Raw genomic sequence first — 19,437 nt, 5'->3', positions numbered from 1 at the left:
GCTGTCAACCTATCATCTCTCTCGCCTTTGTCTCCAGCAAAGAAGTATGGATTGAGGAATGGGGCTGGCAAACTGTTGGCTTCCAATGGCTCACTGGTGCCAGATGTCACCCCACAAACTTTGTACTCCCTGGAGGTGCATGGCGGCTTGGTCGCTCTGCGGGATGAGGAGGGAAAGTACTTGACTGGACGAGAGGGTAGCATGAGAACTGTAAAGATGGACAAACCTGGACGGGAGGAACTCTTCAGCATGGAATCCAGCCCTGCCCAGGTCTCAATGCGCTCTACTTCTACTAACAAGTTCATTTGCTGCAGGCCAGGTAAGTCAGGAGAAAACAGCACTATCTATATTGCATTGCACTTTGTGAAGCCTCTGCAGCTGACTGGCTGTTCTGGTCTGATGAGGTGGAATGTTTTTGACCATTCCACCTGCTCAGAAAATGAGGCACAGTGCTGGTCCACATTCTGCGAGCAATGGGACAATTGCCAGTTTGGCTGGATAAAACTGAGATAAGACTGACTTGGGAGGCAGGGTGAAGGCTGGGAGGAGTTCTTAGAAGGTAGGTAAGCTTAGATGCAGGGACCTCAGAGGCAAGATGGCTGAAGAGAGGGTGCAGAAGTAAGAAGCAGGAAAAGGGCACATACAATTGAAGTAGCAAGGATCCAGTAAGATTACGGTCCCTGAAAAAACCCCACAGCATTTCTTATTAAAAGTGGTGTGACAAAAGTGATAGGGAGGCTAACCAGAATACAAGATGGCCAATCGAAATGGGGTTAAGTAGGCTGTGAGCTGAAAAAGCAAAAACCTGAGGAAATGAATGGTGTAGCTATAGAACTGAGGCAAGAAGACTGGAAGAAAACCACACAAAGTGCTTTGACTAGAGAAACCCAGGATGGAATTCAATGTCACTTTAAGGCGATTGTTCTGCTTCCCAGATGAACTGATTTCACCTTTCCCGCACTGTTTGGGGGTTGTCTTGAACCTGCAGAGCAGATTTGGGGGACCATGGGAGAAGCCATGTAGCCAGAGATCTTCCATAGGGCTCCACTGGTGAGACAGGTTATTTGAATCTACACTCTGCACTCCTTGGAAGAAATGAAGTACAGCAAGCCAGCAACTTATGGCACATTTAACTTGTGCACAATTAATCCAGATCTGAAAGAGGATTTGAATTTAGGCTTGCATGTGACGTTTTGTGCTCTTAAACCAGCCTGCCTCCAAAGATAAAGATAGGAAGGTCCAAATGATCCTAGGTCAGTTACACAGGCGTTTCCCTCTTTCAATCCATGAAGCACTGATTTCAGCCTGCAAGGAATGCAGAGTGGCATAATGCTAACCTAGGGTGTTTCTTCCCTGCTCCCTGCAGGTGCCGATCTCTATGCCAATGCTGTGGCTGTTGGCAACACAGAGATCTTCCAGGTGCTGTTTGATGACACCACAAAGAAGGTCTGCTTCCGTAGCCACAGCGGCGCATATATGTCCTTGGTGAGTGTGCCTGCCATTTATGAGGAACAGCAGTGATCAGGCAGGACCAGCTATTTCAATTTGTTTCCTAACCATGGAGAAGGACTGTAGCTCATAGGTGGTAAAGCACCTGCTTTGCATGCAGAAAGCCCCAAGCTTTTTTCAGCCACAGCCACTCATTTTAGTCTTGTCCCCAACCTCCTTCCGACTATATTCTACAATGGGCAACACTGAGACTAAGAAGGAAGGAAGCTGACAGGCAGCCCCACCCCACGACTGGTTGCAAGTGAGAATGTGGGGACTGATCAAGGGCAGAGTGAGGATGGTGGGGCAGGGCCCCTTTTGCCCAAGTGGATCAGCCTCCACTGGATACATCTGTGCCCAGATTGTGGTGCACCAACTTAATCTGGAGTTCTTTTAAATGTGAGCAAGAAGGTAGGTGAGCTGCATCCTCGACACTTGGCTGTGAGCATGTACAAAAATTATGGCCTGGTTCAAAAAACAAAATGACTTAAGCTTGAAACTTGATGTAGTAGAGGCTTTGCCACCTCTAGTATTCACCTAACTCTCCCCAGATGAAGAAGATATATCTGCACTGTGTGTGTATTAATACAGAAAGGCAGGCTGCAAATCCAGAGGATCATAATATAAAAAGCAGGGAACTGACAAAAGGAGGCTTGTTAAACAGCAGTAGATAGCTCTTGGTCCTGGACTTGTTTGTTAATAACTTGTTTGTAAGGGCTGTCTCAATACTTTTCCAAAACATTTTTGTCAACTTTAGTGTGGGCGAGTTACTCTATTCTACCAAGCAAAGCATGGCATTATACACAATCCTCCTTGTGGAAAAAATGTTTTTTTGTACACTGAGGATGGAGAACCCGAGGCTCTCGAGTTGTTGTACTCAAATTCCTATTGTCCTTGATAATTGGCTGGCAGTTATTACTCCAACATCCTGAGGGCTTCACGTTTTTATTCCCTGCCACAGATGAAATATGTAAGAGTGCAGTAGGAATGCACAACTTCCTGAACAACCTCTTCAGAAAAAGCTAACTGCTTAAGCCTGGAGGGCTGGAGACATCTTTTTCAGGTCTGCTATTCACTTACCTGGGAGTAAAAACTTGTTGAACTAAATAAAACTTATAAGTAGAGTTGAAGGTGGTCTTCTGGCTGCATTGTTGTTCATGGTGTGCACATACACTATCTGCTATGGACCCTGGTCAGAAATTTTGCAGATTTTTGTTGTGCTTCAAAACCTACATTGTCTACATCTAACATCCATCTAGAAATCTTATAGTTTGGCTTCAGTCTGGGCTATGGTTCACATAGTGCAACTTGAAGTGTGAAGTCAACAAGAAAGTGGCTTTGAAAGATGGCTCCTGCCATCCCTATCTTGCTGATGCTAGAAACCCTCCCCTTTTGGAGGTAACTACTGCTGGACTAACCTCCCTGGTATTGAGATGCTCATGCATTGCTGTACTCTTGCATCACCCACCACAAAGGGATTCTCAGTCTTTATGCAGCACCAAATACCTTCCACTGAAAATATATCAACATGGATCTCAGAACGTAGCTGATAAAGGGACTGCAGCAGGAGGTTTCTATCAGACAAAGTAAGCCAAAAGCACAAAAAGCACTTTCCAACTAATGCATCCTGTCTTTTGCAGGGTCCTAATGACTGTATTAACAGCAACACCAAACAGGACAGGAATGTCTGGTTCGACATCCAGTACCAAGACCAAAAGGTGTGTCTCCGCATAGCAGACAAGCACGTGTCCATGCGGCCCAATGGACAGCTCCTGGCAATTCCCAAAGCTGCAGGTACAAGTCGGTAGAGAGCTTCTCTTACAAGCACCAGGGCATCAGTGTGGACAGGTGAACACAGCTAGGGTGGGAAGAGAGACTGCACACTGCCAGCTACAAATTAGCTATAGGTAGTTCTAGGGAAAAGGAATGGAAGCGACAGCCTTCCACTTAAGTCCCTAGATAGCCCTCTAGGAATAATGTGGGGAAAGTGTATGCACAGAAACCAAGCTGTCCCTGGATATAAAATTGGAACATGGGGAGCCAACCTTAAGTCCATCCTGTGAAATGGCTTTTTAGACACCTCAAGGGCTTCTTGTTGGAAAGCAGCAACCAAAACTTGCATAATCTTGCTCTTGCAGGATGGAATGAGTGCTATTTACACTCCTTTTCTTACGCTTTGGAGTAGTAAGAAATCACTACAAATACAGCCTAGATGAAAGAGAAAAAAACACGCTAAGGCTCACTAAAACACTGCCCCTCTGTGCATATAATCCTGGCCCCCAGAACTGCATACCAAGTAGGTTGACATTGCTTCTGTAATATGATCTGGGAAGCAGTCAGAGAACGAGTTCCAGTTTGGGGGGGAGCCACCACCAGAAACAGCTATGCAGTTGTCCCTAGTGGTTACTTGGATGAACTTTGGAGCAAATGCCCCTGACAGTAGAAATCAGGATAAAACCCAAGGCAAGAAACAGTTTCACAGTATCTGAAGTCCAAGCCATTAAAGGCTTTCTGTGCCATAAGCAGCACCTTGAATCAAGTACGAAAGACTAGAGGGAGACATTGTGAATTCTGGGCCCCTGTTACAACACTCAGCCTGGCTTCTCAGTGTGGGGTGATTTCTCCTGATCTTTAGCACTGAAGTTGACTTTCCCATGGGAAATGTTTGCCTCTTGAGAGCAAAAGGAAGGGTGGCAAAATAGTTGTCCTGGAAAGCCAGGTGTGGCCAATGCTAAAGGTTTCCCTTGTAACTTCAGGGAAGTGTGAAGATTTTCTGCTGGTGCTGGTGAACCGGCCACTGCTCGTCCTGCACAGTGATGCTGGCTACGTGGGTCTGAGTTCTGACACGAAGTTGGAAGGGAACTGTGTCAGCTATGTTGCCAGCAGCCTGTCACTCACCGAGGAAGGCTACTACAACTTCCAAGTTGGTTAGTATGTTTCCAGGTGGGAAGAATTATATTCCAAGGGGTTGGGGTTTCCTAGTATCTGTTGTGAGAGAAACATGACCTACTCACAAATGGGAGCTGCCATCAAAGGATTTTTATAAAAAACAAGCTTAGTTTATACAATAGCCATAAGAGGGAGCCAAAACTTGCTTTCCCAAACCAAAACAATGCAAGAGTGCATCATCACTATTTCCCAGTTAATCCCACCCCCCTTTGCCATTTGTTTTGCTCCATGACCCCTGGACAATAGTTTTCTAGGCCCAATTAAGGATAAACCACTGTTCAGGTGGGATGGCCATCTGTCATGGTTGATTTAGCTGTGATTCCTGTATTGCAGGGGGCTGGACTAGATGACCCTTGGGTCCCTTCCAACTCTATGATTCTAAGTGTCGGTCATGTTTTCCCTTTATACATGGTTTCTTTCTAAACCATACCTAGTGGTATTGCCATGACGAGCACATCCTAATTACCTGTGATTCTTTTACCTTCCTTCCACTAATTCTGCCACTTGACCTGCAGGCAGCAAGTACTGGGCTCTGGATAAAGATGGACAAATCTTGGCAAGCAGTGACCGTCCCAGCAATTTCACCATCCAGTTTGCATCCTCCAGCTGCCTGATCATCAAAGCACCCAACAACAAGTTTCTTATGGCTGAGCAAGGAGGCCGACTGTGGGCAGGGGCTTCAGAAGCATCTGGAGCAACACTGTTCCATTTCTGAGAGCATCTGACCCTGCTCTTCCCACCAATAAACTTTTTCTGTCTGGGCTTACTTTATGCTTATCTCAACTGATGCCCAATTGGCCCCTCTTGGAAATGACCCTTCCTCCGTAAATCCTCCCTCACACAGGGCATACTTGAACTCTAAATGAAAGCTCTGCTTCCTACAGCAGACCCAAGCCAGGACCCTTTCATGTGAATGTCCTTATGCAAAAACTTTCTGTGCCCATGAGCTCCCTTCTGAACCGCCTTCATGCAGTTAGGATGATTTGCAAAGCCTCAGTTATCTTAAAGATGTATACCTCTCTTCAGTCCAAGAGGGGTCCCCCCATGCTTCTAGGAGCACTGCTGTTCTCCCAGTGTACCAATGTTTGTCTGAAGCTCCACATAGCTGCAGTAGTTTAAAAATAAATATTTATTCCAAGGATGCAGTAGAAAACCAAGTATCACAAACTCAATACACACCAATAACAACACTGATTTGGGGGGAAGGGGCACAAGGCCTGCTGCCTTTATCCCTACCCCCATTCAGGAAGAGGGCACAGGAGGTAACACAACAGTTAGGCAGGATGAGCAAGACTGCCATCCTGAGTCACTGCACACATGCTAGAGTCTTGAGTTGTTAGAATGTACCACGCTGGGGAATTCAAAGGACACACCAGCTGCAGGCAAAGTCTGATTATTAGGTGGCATTCACGGGCCCATAGTCTTTTGACTTGTGAGAGTCAATTACCCAAGGTACAAAGTTGGAATGGATCAATTGGCGCCCTCCAGGAGGACTGCAAGCTTTGTTAGGGTGCGGGCTTTCCAGACACTGTAGACCCTGCTAATGGTGCTCTACCTGCAGGAGCTTGAAATGAGAAGCTGAGACGCCTTCTTTCAGCTTATTGGGGGAATTGGACCCACACCTCATCCTGTCCCGGCCACAGAAATGGAGGGTTCATGCAGCCTCTCTCCAATCTGAAGAGCACATGGTTCCATACATTGCAGCCCACAAAGGTTCTCAGTAAGAGTCCAAACTGCAGAAAATAGAGAGCGAAAAGTGAGGATCTTGGCAACAGCGACAGCGAATACCTCTGCCTACTTACAGTGGAACAAACTGAACACCTATTCCAAGGATGGGGAACCTGCAGCCCTCCAGATGTTGGAATCCAACTCCCACCATGGCCAATAGTGATGATGGAAGTTGTTGTCTAGCAACATCTGGGGAGCCCATGGGTACTTTATCCCTGTTCTATTCCATTGATTCCCCTGTTTGAAGAAACAAGCCAACCGACATAAATATATGTCACCTGTGCAATTTAGCATTACATCGTTGAGCCTGACTCAATTAGAAAAAGAATGTCAAACTTGTATGCTCTCCCACAACAGCCAAGGGGGACTTCAGCAGGATTTTATGTTTTCTATTTAATTCTACTTTTAAAGAATCCTAGCTTAGCATTATGTCTGAACCAGGAATCCTAGTTTAAAACTCTTGTAAGTACCATAATAAATCAACTTCAAACAATGGGTTATGAAGTTGGCTTCATAACCAACAGTATACCAATTTCCAGAGAGTATAACAGAAAGGTTTGCATTCAACACAGTGCTAAGAAGAAAGATTTCTACTTGTGCAATTGAACATTTCCCCCACCGCATGCCCCTTAAATCTGCTCTGGGAATGGCATGGGGCACAGAAGTCCCAGTGTACTAATACTAGTCCTTGCACTAGTGTGGATATTTGGTTGAATATTGTCCAGTCTTTGGGGGACATTAAAGGCTAAACGAACACATTTATTACAGCTTAAGCTAGTCCATGAAAAATGTATGCCATAACTAATTTGTTACTTTTTAATGTGCCACAGGACTTTTGTTGTTTTAAACCAGGATCCTTGGTTCCAACATGATGCTAAATGGGGGTTGTTTAAAAGTGAAAGTAAATCCTCCCAAGTCCTCCCAGCTATAAAGGAAGAGGGTATGGGGACTCGCACACGAGCCTGAAACTTCATTTACTAAATCCAACATTACATGTATATACAGTGTCCTAAAAAATAAAATCTAATCAATGCACATAAAAAAATATTTCCCTAAAATGCCATAATGGTAAGCAAGTAAAGTACCTGGAGAAGGCAGCCAGAGTGAGAACACCCAGTAACAGCTCCACAGCATAGAAGAGGAGGAGGATAGCATTAAGGATGGCCTCCAGCCGCAGAGCATAAGTCTGCAGCAGCAGATAGTAGGCTGCCATCACCGCTGCTGGGAAGGTTAAAGCCAAACTGATAGCAAGTGGCACTTTCCGTTGACAGAGGTTCCCTTTTGAGCCTGCCATACACAGACAATATGAGAAAGAAAATGCATAGACCTGTTCAGCATAAAAGCCACAATATTTGGAATCTGAGGGCACGAAATGAATAGTTCTACTTTTCAGAGATCAGTTCTCATTTAACTCACTTAACTAAACAAAAAAATAAAAAAATTGTCCAGTAGCACCTTAGAGACCAACGAATGTGCATGCACACTTCTTCAGATACACTGAAACAGAAGTCACCAGACCCTTACATATAGTGGGAGGGTGGGGTAGGGTATTTCTCGGAAGGGCAGTAGGAGATGGGTGATTGACGCAATGGGTATGGTAGAACTGTTGACTGTGAACAATTACCGGTATATATTTAAAATAAAAACATTTTTTTTTATTTCTACTGCGTCAGACCAACACGGCTACCTACCTGAATCTAGAATCATTTAACTGAGAATAAGGAATGAGATTTTGCATTTAACATTTGTACTGTAGTTCCTAAGCTAGGCTCAGGTCAGGAAGGACAGCAAGACTGGATGAATGGGATCTCATATTTCCACCCACATAATCTTGTCTTGCCTCCTACCTACTCCCGAATTACGAAATGTAACACATAGCCCCTTTTTCAGCCTTTGGGCATCATTTCAATGGAGGCACCTATTCCAGTTCAGCAGAATAATTAGGAAGGCTTGGAATGGCGGAGTGAAGGCACTGTCAGCAATTTACACTCTGCTCAACTACTCTACTCTCAAATACCTTTGTTGTTGGAGAAGCAGAATTTATTGATGAACCACATTAATAATAATAATAATAATTATTATTATTATTATTCATATCCTGCCCATCTGGCTGGGTTTCCCCAGGAATCATCTTTTCAGGTCAAGTGCTATCAAAGATGCTCACAAAATGGCAGGTTAGTGCACTATTCGTGGGAACATTTTTATTGAATACTTACCAAAAAATATCCGGGTTACTTCAATCCCAAGATAGAGAAAAAGCATTATCAGGTCCAAAGCCAAATTGGCAGAGGGGTAGGGCAACAGGAGTCCTAAGCAGGTACACAAATGGACATATGCATTAAGAGAACAGCAAAGGCAGATGCTTCTTTCCATTTAATGAATTCCTTAATAAAAGATGAGTGTCTGATGTTGGTTAACATATAATGTAGCAGCTAGAATGACAACAAACACTGGGACATGGATGGTTCTGAAAAAGGCTGTGAACTCTCAAGCAGCTAGGTGAGGAATAAATAATTACCCTATCCACTGTGTTCTTTCACTTTCTTCAGGTGAGTGCTACAAGGTAAATGTGAAAAAAAATCCTTCTGCAGGCAACCCAAACACATCATCCCTTCAAAGACTCACCTTTATAGACAAATATGAAAATCTCCAGCAGAAAATATGTTGCGTAATACCAGCCATTCAGGAACAGGAGAATCTCCAGAGGGGTGGAGGAGAGTTGGCGATCTAGGAGGTGAAACCAGAACATAATTATCTATGGGGTGCACATTTTGTGTTCCACTCTCACCTCTCAAACTTTCTTGAGAGTTTATGTACACTTCCTATTGTCCCACTGCCTTCCCCTTGCTTTAGAGCTGAATCAGAGCCAATGGCAATTCTGGTTTTCCCAGGACTGCCATTTGTTCCAATCTATCCCAAGGTGGGTTTTCCCTCAGAAAGGCAGCGGAGCAAGGGATGTGAGTCAAGCAGAAACTGCTGCTAAGAAGCCAAGAAGCAATGAGACAAGTCTCAGTTCTGTTCTAAACTCAGTCAACAGAGACCAGTGTGAGGTGAAGACTGTCAAAATAGAAGCCCTGAGATGACAACAGCCATTAGGGGACACTAATATTTATACAAGGCTGGACAGGGGCACAGAACACAAGCCTTGGGTGCAGCCACTCTCCATCTCGCCTTTCTTGCATTTGGGGGTGCACTGGATGTTGTGAGCTCAAAACTGGGATGCTGCGGCCTCACCAGCTTTGCGTGGAACCTCAGCACATGGTCTAACTGCATACCTCAGGCAAAGGGAAACCAACCAGCAGCAGAGAATAAAAACCCCAGCCCACCGATCTGAACCCCTTGGAAGGGTTCAAAACCCCGTATTTGGGCAGCTTTGCGCTAGGAGAGGGTTGCGAAGGGGCAGCCTCCCGCAGGACGTGGCCCCGAGTCTGCCACTCTCCTCTGGCAGGATGGTTTTTCTGGGGGAGCTCAGCGCTAAGTTGAGCCAAGAGGCCTCGCATCAGGCTCTGAGGACCCGGGGGCCACTCTGCCTCCCTCCCCTTCGCTCTGGCTATTCCTCCCGCCTGGGGAGCGCTTGGCGGGTTGCCGTCGGATCCCCGCCGTCGCTGCCGGGCTGCAGCCGGAGCCCGGCTCCCGTCTCTGCTCCAGGGTTCGGGGTGTCCTGGGAGGCCGGCGAGCGGGGTGGTAACGAAGAAGAGCCGAGCCTTCCACGGAGATCAGTCGCGGCCACGTGACCTCGCATCCCCCAGGGCCCTAGAACGCTGCCGGGACCCGGGACCCCGACTTACTCCGAGGCGCCATCTTCCATCGCCATGGAAACCGCTACGCAGGAAACCCACTTCCGGCGAAGCTCACGGCACGGAAGCGGGAGAGGGCGGAGTGGAGGGCGGAGTGTCGCGCAGCGTTCGCGGAGGCAGAAAGGTCTGGGTGGTCGGCTAAGCGCTCCCTCGCTCGCTCGCAACCAGCACGTTAGACCGAATGGACACAGAGCGGAGCCTCTTTGTGCCGGAAGACCCGTTAGAAAGGCAAAAAGCTCCATTCGATACCGAATATCGAACCGCGTCTCTTTGGGGCGGAGGGCCAGATTCCGAGCGGAGACAGCGTCACCTCGTCTCCATGGTAACCCATGAATTCTCTCGTTCTCTCGCCTACTGACAAGGAGCGACACCTATTTCTTTGCTTGTTGTATAACGGCCCCAGTTTTTCTTCCGCTCTTTCCTTACACGCACATTTTTATTTTAGATTTCACAAGTGCTTTTTTATCAGGAAGTGGAGACAACATACACACACGCACATCATACAAAGCACCTCGGATTGCTCAGTTCACATGGCCCAAATGGCACCTAGCTCGTATAGCTCCGAAAATCCACTCGCAAATCTACCACTTAACAAGTTACCCAGCATCACATCCTGCCCTCGAAAGCATTTTTATTATTCTATCAAAGGCCCACAGCTTTCCACAATTAATTCTACTGTTAGGAGTCTTGCCCCACATTTTAGAGTACAGGTACAGTACAAGATTTCCTGGGTATTGCGCTTTAGGAACAAGCTGTTCCCCCTCAGTGTTTATTTTTTCTGTGAATTTCATTACCTTACTCTAAACCACACGCATGCCCAGCCTAACGAAAACATCCATTTCTTTCCTATTGGCATGTTACTAAATTATATGGTTTATTTTTAATACCTCAACAGCACAACCCAGAGAACTGGTGGTAATAATCAAGCCTTGGAATGGAAAGAACACCCTTTTATTACCACACACCAGAGGAAAAACAATAAAGCAAGATCACCACTCTATGGTTTCTGAAAAAGAGCCAATTTATTTTCTCACCATTTACAGTATAAAAATGAAAGTACAAAAGGGGAATCTAACAAGTCAATGAGAGTACATTTGCTCAGGCTGAATACTGCAAAGCCAAACCATAGTCTTTATGCCTTGTCACACTGTCAGAGGTACTAGTGAAGGCAGGAATCCTTTTCTGTCACGGGGAGCTTAGGGCATGGAAATATTCTCAAGGAGGAAAATGCAGCATTGCTACTCAGTGGGAGTTCTCAGCCAAATCTGTTTGGCACTTCAAATCGTTCCTCAGTAAGGCTGCAGCCAAATCCAGAGTGCAGTTTGCTGAACTGAAAGGAGGATTGTGGAGTGCTTGGAGACTGAGAAGCATATAGTAGCAAGCAGGGTATCCACAAAAGAGCAGTTTCATTTATGGGAGCCTAATGTGCACGAATGTAGGAAAGGGATGAAGTCATTTGATCACATGAGATTTAGAACTTGACTGTAGGAGACAATTGTAGTGGGAGGAGGGGAACTTGCTGCAAGATATTGGTAAAATCTCTGTGGACATTCTAGCAAGCTGGCCTCTGCTCCAAATGATTCAGAAGCAGGTGTCAACTGTGCGCTTGTGCAAACTCTTTCCGTAGCCAAAGAGAGTCCTGGTAGAAACGGGGATCTCCCAACTGCACAGCCGTCCTCTTATAGAAGTAGTAGTACAGCACAGCCACTGCAACCAATCAGAAATAAGTCACAAGCCAGCAAGGTCAACATCTGTATCAACTTTACTGGTTTTCTTACATTCAGCTTCACCATTATCGCCCTAGCTACACTCCCCCTGCTCCCTGTCCCATCTACTTTCTGTGGGGAAGCACAGATGGAACCAGCCTCATTGATACATTTTTAAGCTTTGCTCAGCCGTCATGACACACGGGAGAAATGAAACAGCCTCATACCCATTCTCTGGAAAACAAAAAGAGTCTGCAGCCCATCTGTCCACACAAAATAGTTGGAATTTTTCCAGCGGAGGTTCTGTGGGAAAGAAATGTATGAAACATTAAAGGCAGAAAATAGACTGTTCTTCCCAGAACAACACAAAACAATACCAACCATCCTTTCAGAATTTCTTCAGTGCCCCATCTTTCTACCAAATTTCTTCAGAAACATGGCTCCAATTTTCCTACTCCCAATAATTTTTTATATATTTGGGAAGCAGCAACATTCCTAACACCTCCTCTTGAAAGTTCAGAGATTACTACAATCTCAAATAAACATTCTAGAAACCATGCAACAATCCAGGACAATAAAGAAGGCCTGTGGTATCCCATTGATTGGTGTGCCCCCTTCCTACATCCCACTCAAGAAAGATTCCACATTTTTCCCAAGTATGGTAAACCAGGACTTACGCAATTGTATCTATAAAAATATTTTCACAGATAAAATAAAAACCAAAAGTTGATCCACATTAAAATTAGACACAATATTTGTTGAGCTTGTTGGGGAAACAGAGTAATGATGTTAGTTCCACTAGAGAGTTTCCAAAACTCATGTTACCAGTCATAATAGGCTACTCCCAGTCTTTCTTAACAGTTAAGCAACCAGACCACACATGGGATGGATGCCAGCACTAGGAGCAGCTCAGGGAGCAAAGAAAGGTTAATCGGATCAGCAGATTTATACAGAACAACCAGACCTATTCTAGCTCTCAACAACTGATCACAGAAAATCCTCTTAAATCCTCCTGCCTCACCAAGCAAGGTTTAGGAAAGCAGTAGTACCCAACTTTCAAGCTAGATTGGTTCATCTAACTTCAAAGATGAGATATTAATTCCCTAAATAACAGATGACAAGATACTGGGACTTAACTACAGTATATACCATTTTGTCCAGTGTATTCTAGGTAGGTTTACCATTTACAAATAATGGTGTGCAATCTTATAAGAAAGAGTAAAAAAAGGAATAGGGAATGAAAAGGAAAATAGGCACATTGAGTTATTCAAAATGGAAATAAATCTTTTGTTAGACTCCGTAAAGCACTCACTCATCTAAAGAGAGCCACAAAATTCCATAGTGAGGTACTAGATTATTGAGGCTGTAGAAATGAGAAGGTTTTTGCCTTCAATGCAGCGAATTCATATCAATGCAAGCACTGCTTTGGGATCTAAACATTCTATTCCAAGAATCCAAGGGTGCTGTACCACGAACTTTTATGACTCTTTGGCAATACAGTGGTACCTCGACAACCGAACGATTCGACTTCTGAAGGTTTCGACTTCCGAAGTCAACAACCCCAGAAGTCTTTTCACCCTGTGCGCAGTCGGCGCATGCGCAGAAGCACCGCTTCAACAACCGAAGACTTCGACTTTCGAAAACGGCCACGGAACAGATCGTCTTCGTAAAGTTGAGGTACCACTGTATAGCCCATCATCAATGGTAAGTCATTGCATGTCAATGACACCTGTTCATTGTAGTTGTTTGCTCCACTGAACTAAACTTGGACTGAATTGAAATATGTATCTTTCAGTTAGGCAACTGGATAGCAAGACACAAAGAACCAGGAATAAGGACCTAGTTTTTAAATCACAACATTTGTTGATATTTGAAAAGTAAATCACACACATTACAGATTATTGTGACAACAGCAAAAAAGCTGAGTGTCAAACAGAAAATAAAGTTTGATCAACTAAAAGCTCATAGACCAAATATACTTCCTGGCCACTGTTCCAAGACAACTTCTGCACAGCTTCCTGACGCTTCCAAATACCCTGGAAACCTACAAATCTTTTGTCCCAAATGCTTCTGTCCTCCTTCCCTTTAATTACCCAAATTACAGTGACCTCTGTTAAACTTCACAAATCTGTCTAGGAAAAAAGGTGAATGAAATAACAGTCATTAAAGCTCAAGATATGTGATATAGGACAAATGCCCAGGCACAGTGCCTAGAAGGACAATACAAACCTAGGAGATAACTACAGATCCGAGCAAATAGAGCCAGAACAAAGAATATATTGCTCATTCTATGAGATTTCAATGATCCAATAGGCTCACCCCAATCAACTAATAGCATAGCAAGATTAGTAGCAAGCATATAACATTTCAACCAGACTTCACTAGGACTATACTAACGCCAGTACTGAACAAATTAGTGAGACACATTCCAATACTCCATTTGTGTCCATAGCTGCAGCTGCAAATCAGCATGGGTAGTCATGTATGGCCACCTTTGACAAAACTGCAGATAAAGTTTGGAAGTCTGTTATAAGAATCAAAATATAAATTTTCTTGTTGGCTCTTTTGAAAAAGACACCAGCCTTCCTTATTGTTGGGATTGTTTATTTGTTTTTGCTTCTTAAATAAGAAAGAGTCAAAAGATTAAGAAGAGATTATGCTGTAAGCATATTGAGCAGTGTAAAGGGATACAAAGTCTATACATTACATTGAAAAGATGTGAAGACAGCATGAAGGTGAAATGTGTTGGTGCATGAAGCAACGAGAAACCAGGAAATTGGGTGGTGGTGGGAATCTGAAGGAGGACCTGTTGCCTACACAGCTTCCAAATCATAAAAGTGCCAGTAAACCAAGTCAAACAACAGTTAATAACCACTCAGCTTACACATAATCACATGTACACAACAAGCTTGCCCTCAGTAAAGACCATAAGAGGGCAACTGTGATGGAGGATGCAATCATTAACTTAGGGTGCTTTGTGTGATTTGCTATCATATGAATACAGTACATATTAACAAAATGTACAATAGACCACTTAAATGACAACTTAGGCAATTATTGCAAGGCCAATCATTTTTCATGGATCTCAGACACAGATATCTAAAAATAAATTAATGTGAGCAGAAGTCAGTGTAACAAGATGTCCGATGAAAACAAGAATAATGCAGCACACTGTAAATTATGCTCATCAAGAACAAAAGTATGCTTGTTCAAAAAGATATTAGAAAAAGAAGTGATTGGTATGTATGCAGGAAGTCCAGGGTGTGATGGTGAAGAATGAAGGACAGCTGAGAAAAACAGAACTGCCCGAAGGGGGAAACAAACACTGGTCAAAGAATACTATAAGGCCTCCTGTATCCAGCTAACCATATCAATAGGAAATTCTAGCTTTATACTGACAAGATTCTGAAAGGTTGGAAGGTGAATTAACATGCCAAGCCACAAGTATATATTGCGTTATAACAGTTGCAACAGCTAGGACCCCTTCCACTTTATCCTGTTTCATCAGACAAGCTTTTAAATGTCTTAAATACTATTTGGTTTATCTAATCAACCTCCTTCCCAGGTCTTTATTCCTGGGAACTCCTCAGCCAACTCAATGAGACAGCTACTGTTCTACAAATTCTGCACACATTATTTATCACACAGAAGTTGGTACAAAAACCTGAGCTCCTTTTAAAAATATAACGGGTGTTGAACTTTAGAAATCCACAGGTGGTGTTTGCAAGGGATTCCTAGGGTTCTATCTCTTCCACAGCTACCTGTCCTAACCTAACCTCTTAGTTTCTTCTATTCATCCCTGCTCTTGCACAAATTTCTTCCATTTACCATACCGCTTTTGTGTTACATCCAGACCTCCATATTAAAAAAACTACAGTGCTAAACCTGGGGGGAGCATAAAATAAAGTTTGTTTCAATGTGTTTTCTTTGCTTGCACAATAACTCCTATATTCAGAATTTTGGCTTCCTTGATAACAATCCTCTCCTGCCTTACCATGACCCAGATGTGGAAGGATATGCTCAAAGCAAGGTATGCTGCTGACAGGACAATGGTCCCTTTAAATTTCTGGAACAGAAGATTAACCAGGCCAGCCTGGAAGACGAAGGTATTGAAGAACATGAGGAAGATGATGATGACATTGAAGAGGATGGCAATATCCTGAATGCTGTAAGACAGACAGACATTTTAATGAGAAAGAGATTGATGGATACCTTATACACAGAGATGTACCTAGGCTCCTTTGCATCATACACACACCCTGGTCCCTTTCATGATTGCATTTCTCCACCGAAGCACCCACAGGAGCCTGCATGCTTTGCCCAGCCACCCATAGTATTGGAAGAGCGGCCCAGGGAGCACACGAACAGGAGAGCAGGTTCCTAGCCACTCCAAGCCAGAGTGGAGAGGCACAATTTTTGTCCACAGACCCCAGGCCTGCACCCTTGGCAGGGGCCCACCTAACCAACTCCTAGATACACCCCTGCTTGTGGCTCTCCAAGTGCTACTGGACACCAGCTCCCCACCACCACCCATGGTCAGAGATAATGGGAGTTGTGGTCCATCAACTTTTGGAGGTCCACAGGCTCCCGACAATTGTGGCTAAAGCCTAGTACTTGGAGAACAAAAAGCACATTAACATAGCTGCAGAATTTTCACTGTCCATGCTGCCAACTGAGACGTTAGTGCACCAATTGCAGAGGAAAGGGAACCCCAAAACCCTTGCTAGAAGATTACAATGGAAATAATACCTGCTGCAGCTACCTCTATTTCCCCCCTGCTCATCACTCATTGGTGTAGAAGAACTTTATGTAATGGTAATTGAGCTAACAGCTGCTAATACCCACAGAGAAAAGATAGAATGAATGGATTATAATAGCACCACCCTTTTAAAAATATCATTCAACACAATACAGCCTATTAACTGCTGATGTTTCAGGAGTAGGGGAAGTATAATAATTTTCTTAGTATCTTTTATTCTACTTCATTGCTCCATTCATCTCTTCTCTGGCACTGTCTTCTTCCTGTTTTCCTGAATGAGAGTGTCCCAAGAAGAGTAGAAACAAACAGAAAGTGCATTTCTGTGCATGTTTACTCAAAAAAGTTCCACTGTGTTCAATGTGGCAGATTCTGTGCAATCCTAAACACATTTACTACGGATCAAGTCCCATTGTATACATAAAGGTTTAAGCTGCAATTCTATGCACACTTACACAACAGTAAGCATGACTGAAAACAATGGGACTTCCTTTGGAGTCCACGAAATATAAAAGATTGCACTGTTGCTCCTGAGTAGACATACTAACCATCTCTTCTCCATTCCAAATCACTTATTCCAGCACTAGTCTACAGTTCTATCCAAGGACATGAAGAATAACCATGTTTTTGATCCCTACAGCTTATTTAAGATCTCATAGCACTGTTGAGCATCTTTTCAGAAACAAATGTATACAAGTCCTTTAAAAAAAACCAGTGACAAGCACCCACTGTTGTGCCATACTCACATGAAAAGCACAAGCTGGATGACGGGCGCCATGCGCAGCAACTCCGAGAAAGAGTTGACAAAGAGGTCATAGAACAGCAGTAGGAACTGCAAGGAAAGCACCAGGCTATAGTTGCTGGTTTGGAGCATCTTCCTTGCCTCGAGCCGTGGGACCTCAGTGCCTGCATCCCAGATGAGAGGGACACCTCATGCTCACACCACAGAGGGATACAAACGTTTTCCTCCAGCGTAATCACTCATAGCTCCCTTTGGGCAGAGACCTCAAACCTGCAGAAACACCAGGTGGGGGAAAAGAGGGAGAATAAGGTGAGCAACACTTGCAATAATAGTGAAAAAGAGGCAAGTCTCACGGGGCGGGCGGGGCGGGGGGCATCACAAATCTGGAGCACACCACACACAGTCTAGTACTAGAGAGCAAAGATAAACCAGTCAGAAATACAAACAATGAATAAGAATCCCTTTGTCGAAGTAAGACTGGATGCCCCATTAACTGCTCTTGCCTAACACTGTTCTTAACACCTTTTGGTGATCTAAGAACTTTACTCTTGCTGCCCCTCCGTGGCTTTTCTCCTATTTCTACACAGGGGAAAGCAAAGCACGAGGGTGGGTGGCGAGGGCTGACTGGTCACAGCCATCGCCACGGAGCTGGAAAAGGCGCTTTTTCTTCCAGGGCAACGCGGATCAAGCGCCACGGACCTCATCTCGTTGGTGATCAAGGTTTCGATCCAGGTACACGCGATCTCGTTCCGTGGGCTCCCAAGTGCCCTTGACCTCACGCTTCCCGTGTTAAGCAACAGGGCAGGGCAGGTCGCCGAGAGAAAGGCCAGGTCGCCGCTCCTGCTCGCGCTCTTTGCTCCCGGCCCTCACCTGGCGCCGCCGTTGCCCGTCCCCATAGAGACGACGCAGCCGCTCAGTAGAGCGTAGGAGGCAGACTGACCCGGAAGCTGCCGCGCTTGAGATCGCGGTCACAGAGCTGTAAATGACAGAGCGGACGGAGAATCTCGTGCCCGGATAGGAAACTTCCGCCCTGCCTCTGGAAGCCATTTATAAAGTATTCCACGGGGCGGAAGTGAATGCATCTGGAAGAAACCCGTGATTCTACAGCGGCTTAGAGGGGACTACTTTTTTTGATGCTTTGATGTTGTTGTTTTTAAATTAAAACATGGACCAGCACACTCGGATCACATTTCATCATCTCTAAATTGTGTGTGTCGGGGTTTGTGGCTTGGAGAGCTGCATATAACAGCCCTACAAGGACACTATTAATGGTGCAGCTCAGAAGTAGCACGAACGTTTGCATTTGCAGGTTACAAGGTTACAGTAGTCTAGTTCATTTGCCTCTTCATCCAACCTCATCCACTAAACTCCGTAGACTCCACGCTACACTCGCAAATGTTTACAAGGGTGTGCGCGCGCCTCTTTCACCTGATACAAGACCCGAGTTAGAAAGATTATAGACTCCTCTCTTGGCTGCTACTTTTTGCTCGTTATGTGGGCACGGGCACCTGCTTCCCAACTATATCTAAAGTAAAATCTTCAATTTCTCCTTTGATTTCTATGAGCAGCTGAAATTCTGCGTGCAGACGACCACCGCTGGCGCTCTATTTCTCTATCTGTATGATACCTGGCGCGGAGGGCGTGGTCCCCTCCCCCTTTATTTACCCTTTGCCGCTAATTTGGCTTTTGAGCTTTTCTGGTGGATTATTACCACTTCGGTGCGAAAGAAATAATTCTCCCCTTCCTTTCTTCCTTCCCTTCGGTCTCCTTCAGCGCATTAAACTGGAACTTCCAGCAGCTGGAGCGGCATTCCACCATTTGATGAAATCAATCCGTGTTTACTGCCTCAATTTTAAAAATGCAGGCAGTCGTTCCAGTGGAATCAGACCACCGGAAATCTATTTTTGTTTTGATATCACAGCTACAGAGCGAAATCCTGCAGGGCGATTTCAGCAGATTAAGGAGCACCTAACGCCGCTGCCAGTCTACAATAATAACTTACTGGCGTGGAACAGGGAGTTATAGAAAAGGTTGCCAACCTGACAAAGCTCCTCCTTTGCCTTCAGCTCTTGCTGTGTGACAGTCAAAACTTCGTCACGTGACGCGTTTCCTATTAATACACCTGTATACATACCTGCAATATACCTATACCAGCTCAGTGGAATTTGCTACCAAGGAGTGTGGTGGAGTCTCCTTCTTTGGAGGTCTTTAAGCAGAGGCTTGACAGGCATATGTCAAGAATGCTTTGATGGTGTTTCCTGCTTGGCAGGG

General features: G+C 44.8%; 3 protein-coding genes and 1 long non-coding RNA gene across 14 annotated transcripts in view; 2 read left to right on the top strand and 2 right to left on the bottom strand.

Moving 5' to 3' along the window:
* Positions 1–5,578, top strand: part of LOC118089321 (fascin-like) — a 9,218-nt gene extending 3,640 nt beyond the window's left edge. For 2 of the 3 annotated variants that reach the window (XM_088664816.1, XM_035123891.3), the window contains 5 exons: positions 38–319; positions 1,367–1,485; positions 3,129–3,282; positions 4,245–4,415; positions 4,953–5,578. In XM_088664816.1, coding sequence (XP_088520942.1) covers positions 38–319; positions 1,367–1,485; positions 3,129–3,282; positions 4,245–4,415; positions 4,953–5,152 — 926 coding nt within the window. In that variant the 3' untranslated portion in view covers positions 5,153–5,578. Of the gene's footprint in view, positions 1–37; positions 320–1,366; positions 1,486–3,128; positions 3,283–4,244; positions 4,432–4,952 lie in introns of all 3 variants that reach the window. The other variant, XM_088664823.1, reaches the window with a different exon arrangement.
* TMEM216 (transmembrane protein 216) overlaps positions 1–10,151 on the bottom strand; it is a 17,779-nt gene extending 7,628 nt beyond the window's left edge. The window contains exons 1-6 of one of the 6 annotated variants that reach the window (XR_015948722.1): positions 9,954–10,084; positions 8,791–8,892; positions 8,382–8,474; positions 7,251–7,452; positions 5,993–6,170; positions 3,534–3,696 (exon numbers count right to left, since the gene is read on the bottom strand). Coding sequence is in view for 2 of the 6 variants with exons in the window: in XM_035123852.3 (XP_034979743.1) it covers positions 6,155–6,170; positions 7,251–7,452; positions 8,382–8,474; positions 8,791–8,914 (435 nt within the window). In the remaining 4 variants the exon portion in view is untranslated. The other 5 variants (XR_015948719.1, XR_015948723.1, XR_015948721.1 and 2 more) reach the window with 5 other exon arrangements.
* Positions 10,113–10,962, top strand: LOC148687573 (uncharacterized). Its single transcript, XR_015948724.1, has 2 exons — positions 10,113–10,284; positions 10,858–10,962. It is a non-coding gene; the product is annotated as an uncharacterized LOC148687573 (long non-coding RNA).
* Positions 10,963–19,437, bottom strand: TMEM138 (transmembrane protein 138). Of its 4 annotated transcripts, none has more exons than XM_088664948.1 (5): positions 19,301–19,437; positions 17,171–17,436; positions 15,663–15,834; positions 11,896–11,971; positions 10,963–11,669 (listed from the first exon to the last, which is right to left on the bottom strand). In XM_088664948.1, exons 2-5 carry the CDS (start codon positions 17,296–17,298, stop codon positions 11,557–11,559), a joined length of 489 nt encoding a protein of 162 aa, XP_088521074.1. In that variant the 5' UTR covers positions 17,299–17,436; positions 19,301–19,437; the 3' UTR covers positions 10,963–11,556. The 4 variants fall into 4 exon arrangements, with proteins under 4 accessions (XP_088521074.1, XP_060133037.1, XP_034979706.1 ...); XM_060277054.2 differs by having other exon boundaries at positions 19,206–19,338; XM_035123815.3 differs by lacking the exon at positions 19,301–19,437 and adding an exon at positions 17,866–18,222.

Source organism: Zootoca vivipara, chromosome 1 (genome assembly GCF_965207765.1).
Source record: "Zootoca vivipara chromosome 1, rZooViv2.hap1.1, whole genome shotgun sequence".
Lineage (NCBI taxonomy): Eukaryota > Metazoa > Chordata > Lepidosauria > Squamata > Lacertidae > Zootoca > Zootoca vivipara.
Note: the sequence above shows the minus strand (reverse complement) of the source record. Positions and strands in the feature narration are given on the sequence as shown.

Excerpts from the sequence above, each read along its gene's own strand:
- TMEM138 (XM_088664948.1), bottom strand. The coding sequence starts at position 17,298 with ATGCTCCAAACCAGCAACTATAGCCTGGTGCTTTCCTTGCAGTTCCTA. Across the intron at positions 11,972-15,662 it reads CCTTCCACATCTGGGTCATG|AACCTCCGCTGGAAAAATTC; the intron begins GTAAGGCAGGAG and ends TCTTTCCCACAG. Across the intron at positions 11,670-11,895 it reads TTTTGTTTTCCAGAGAATGG|TGGCTGTGCTGTACTACTAC; the intron begins GTATGAGGCTGT and ends GATTGGTTGCAG.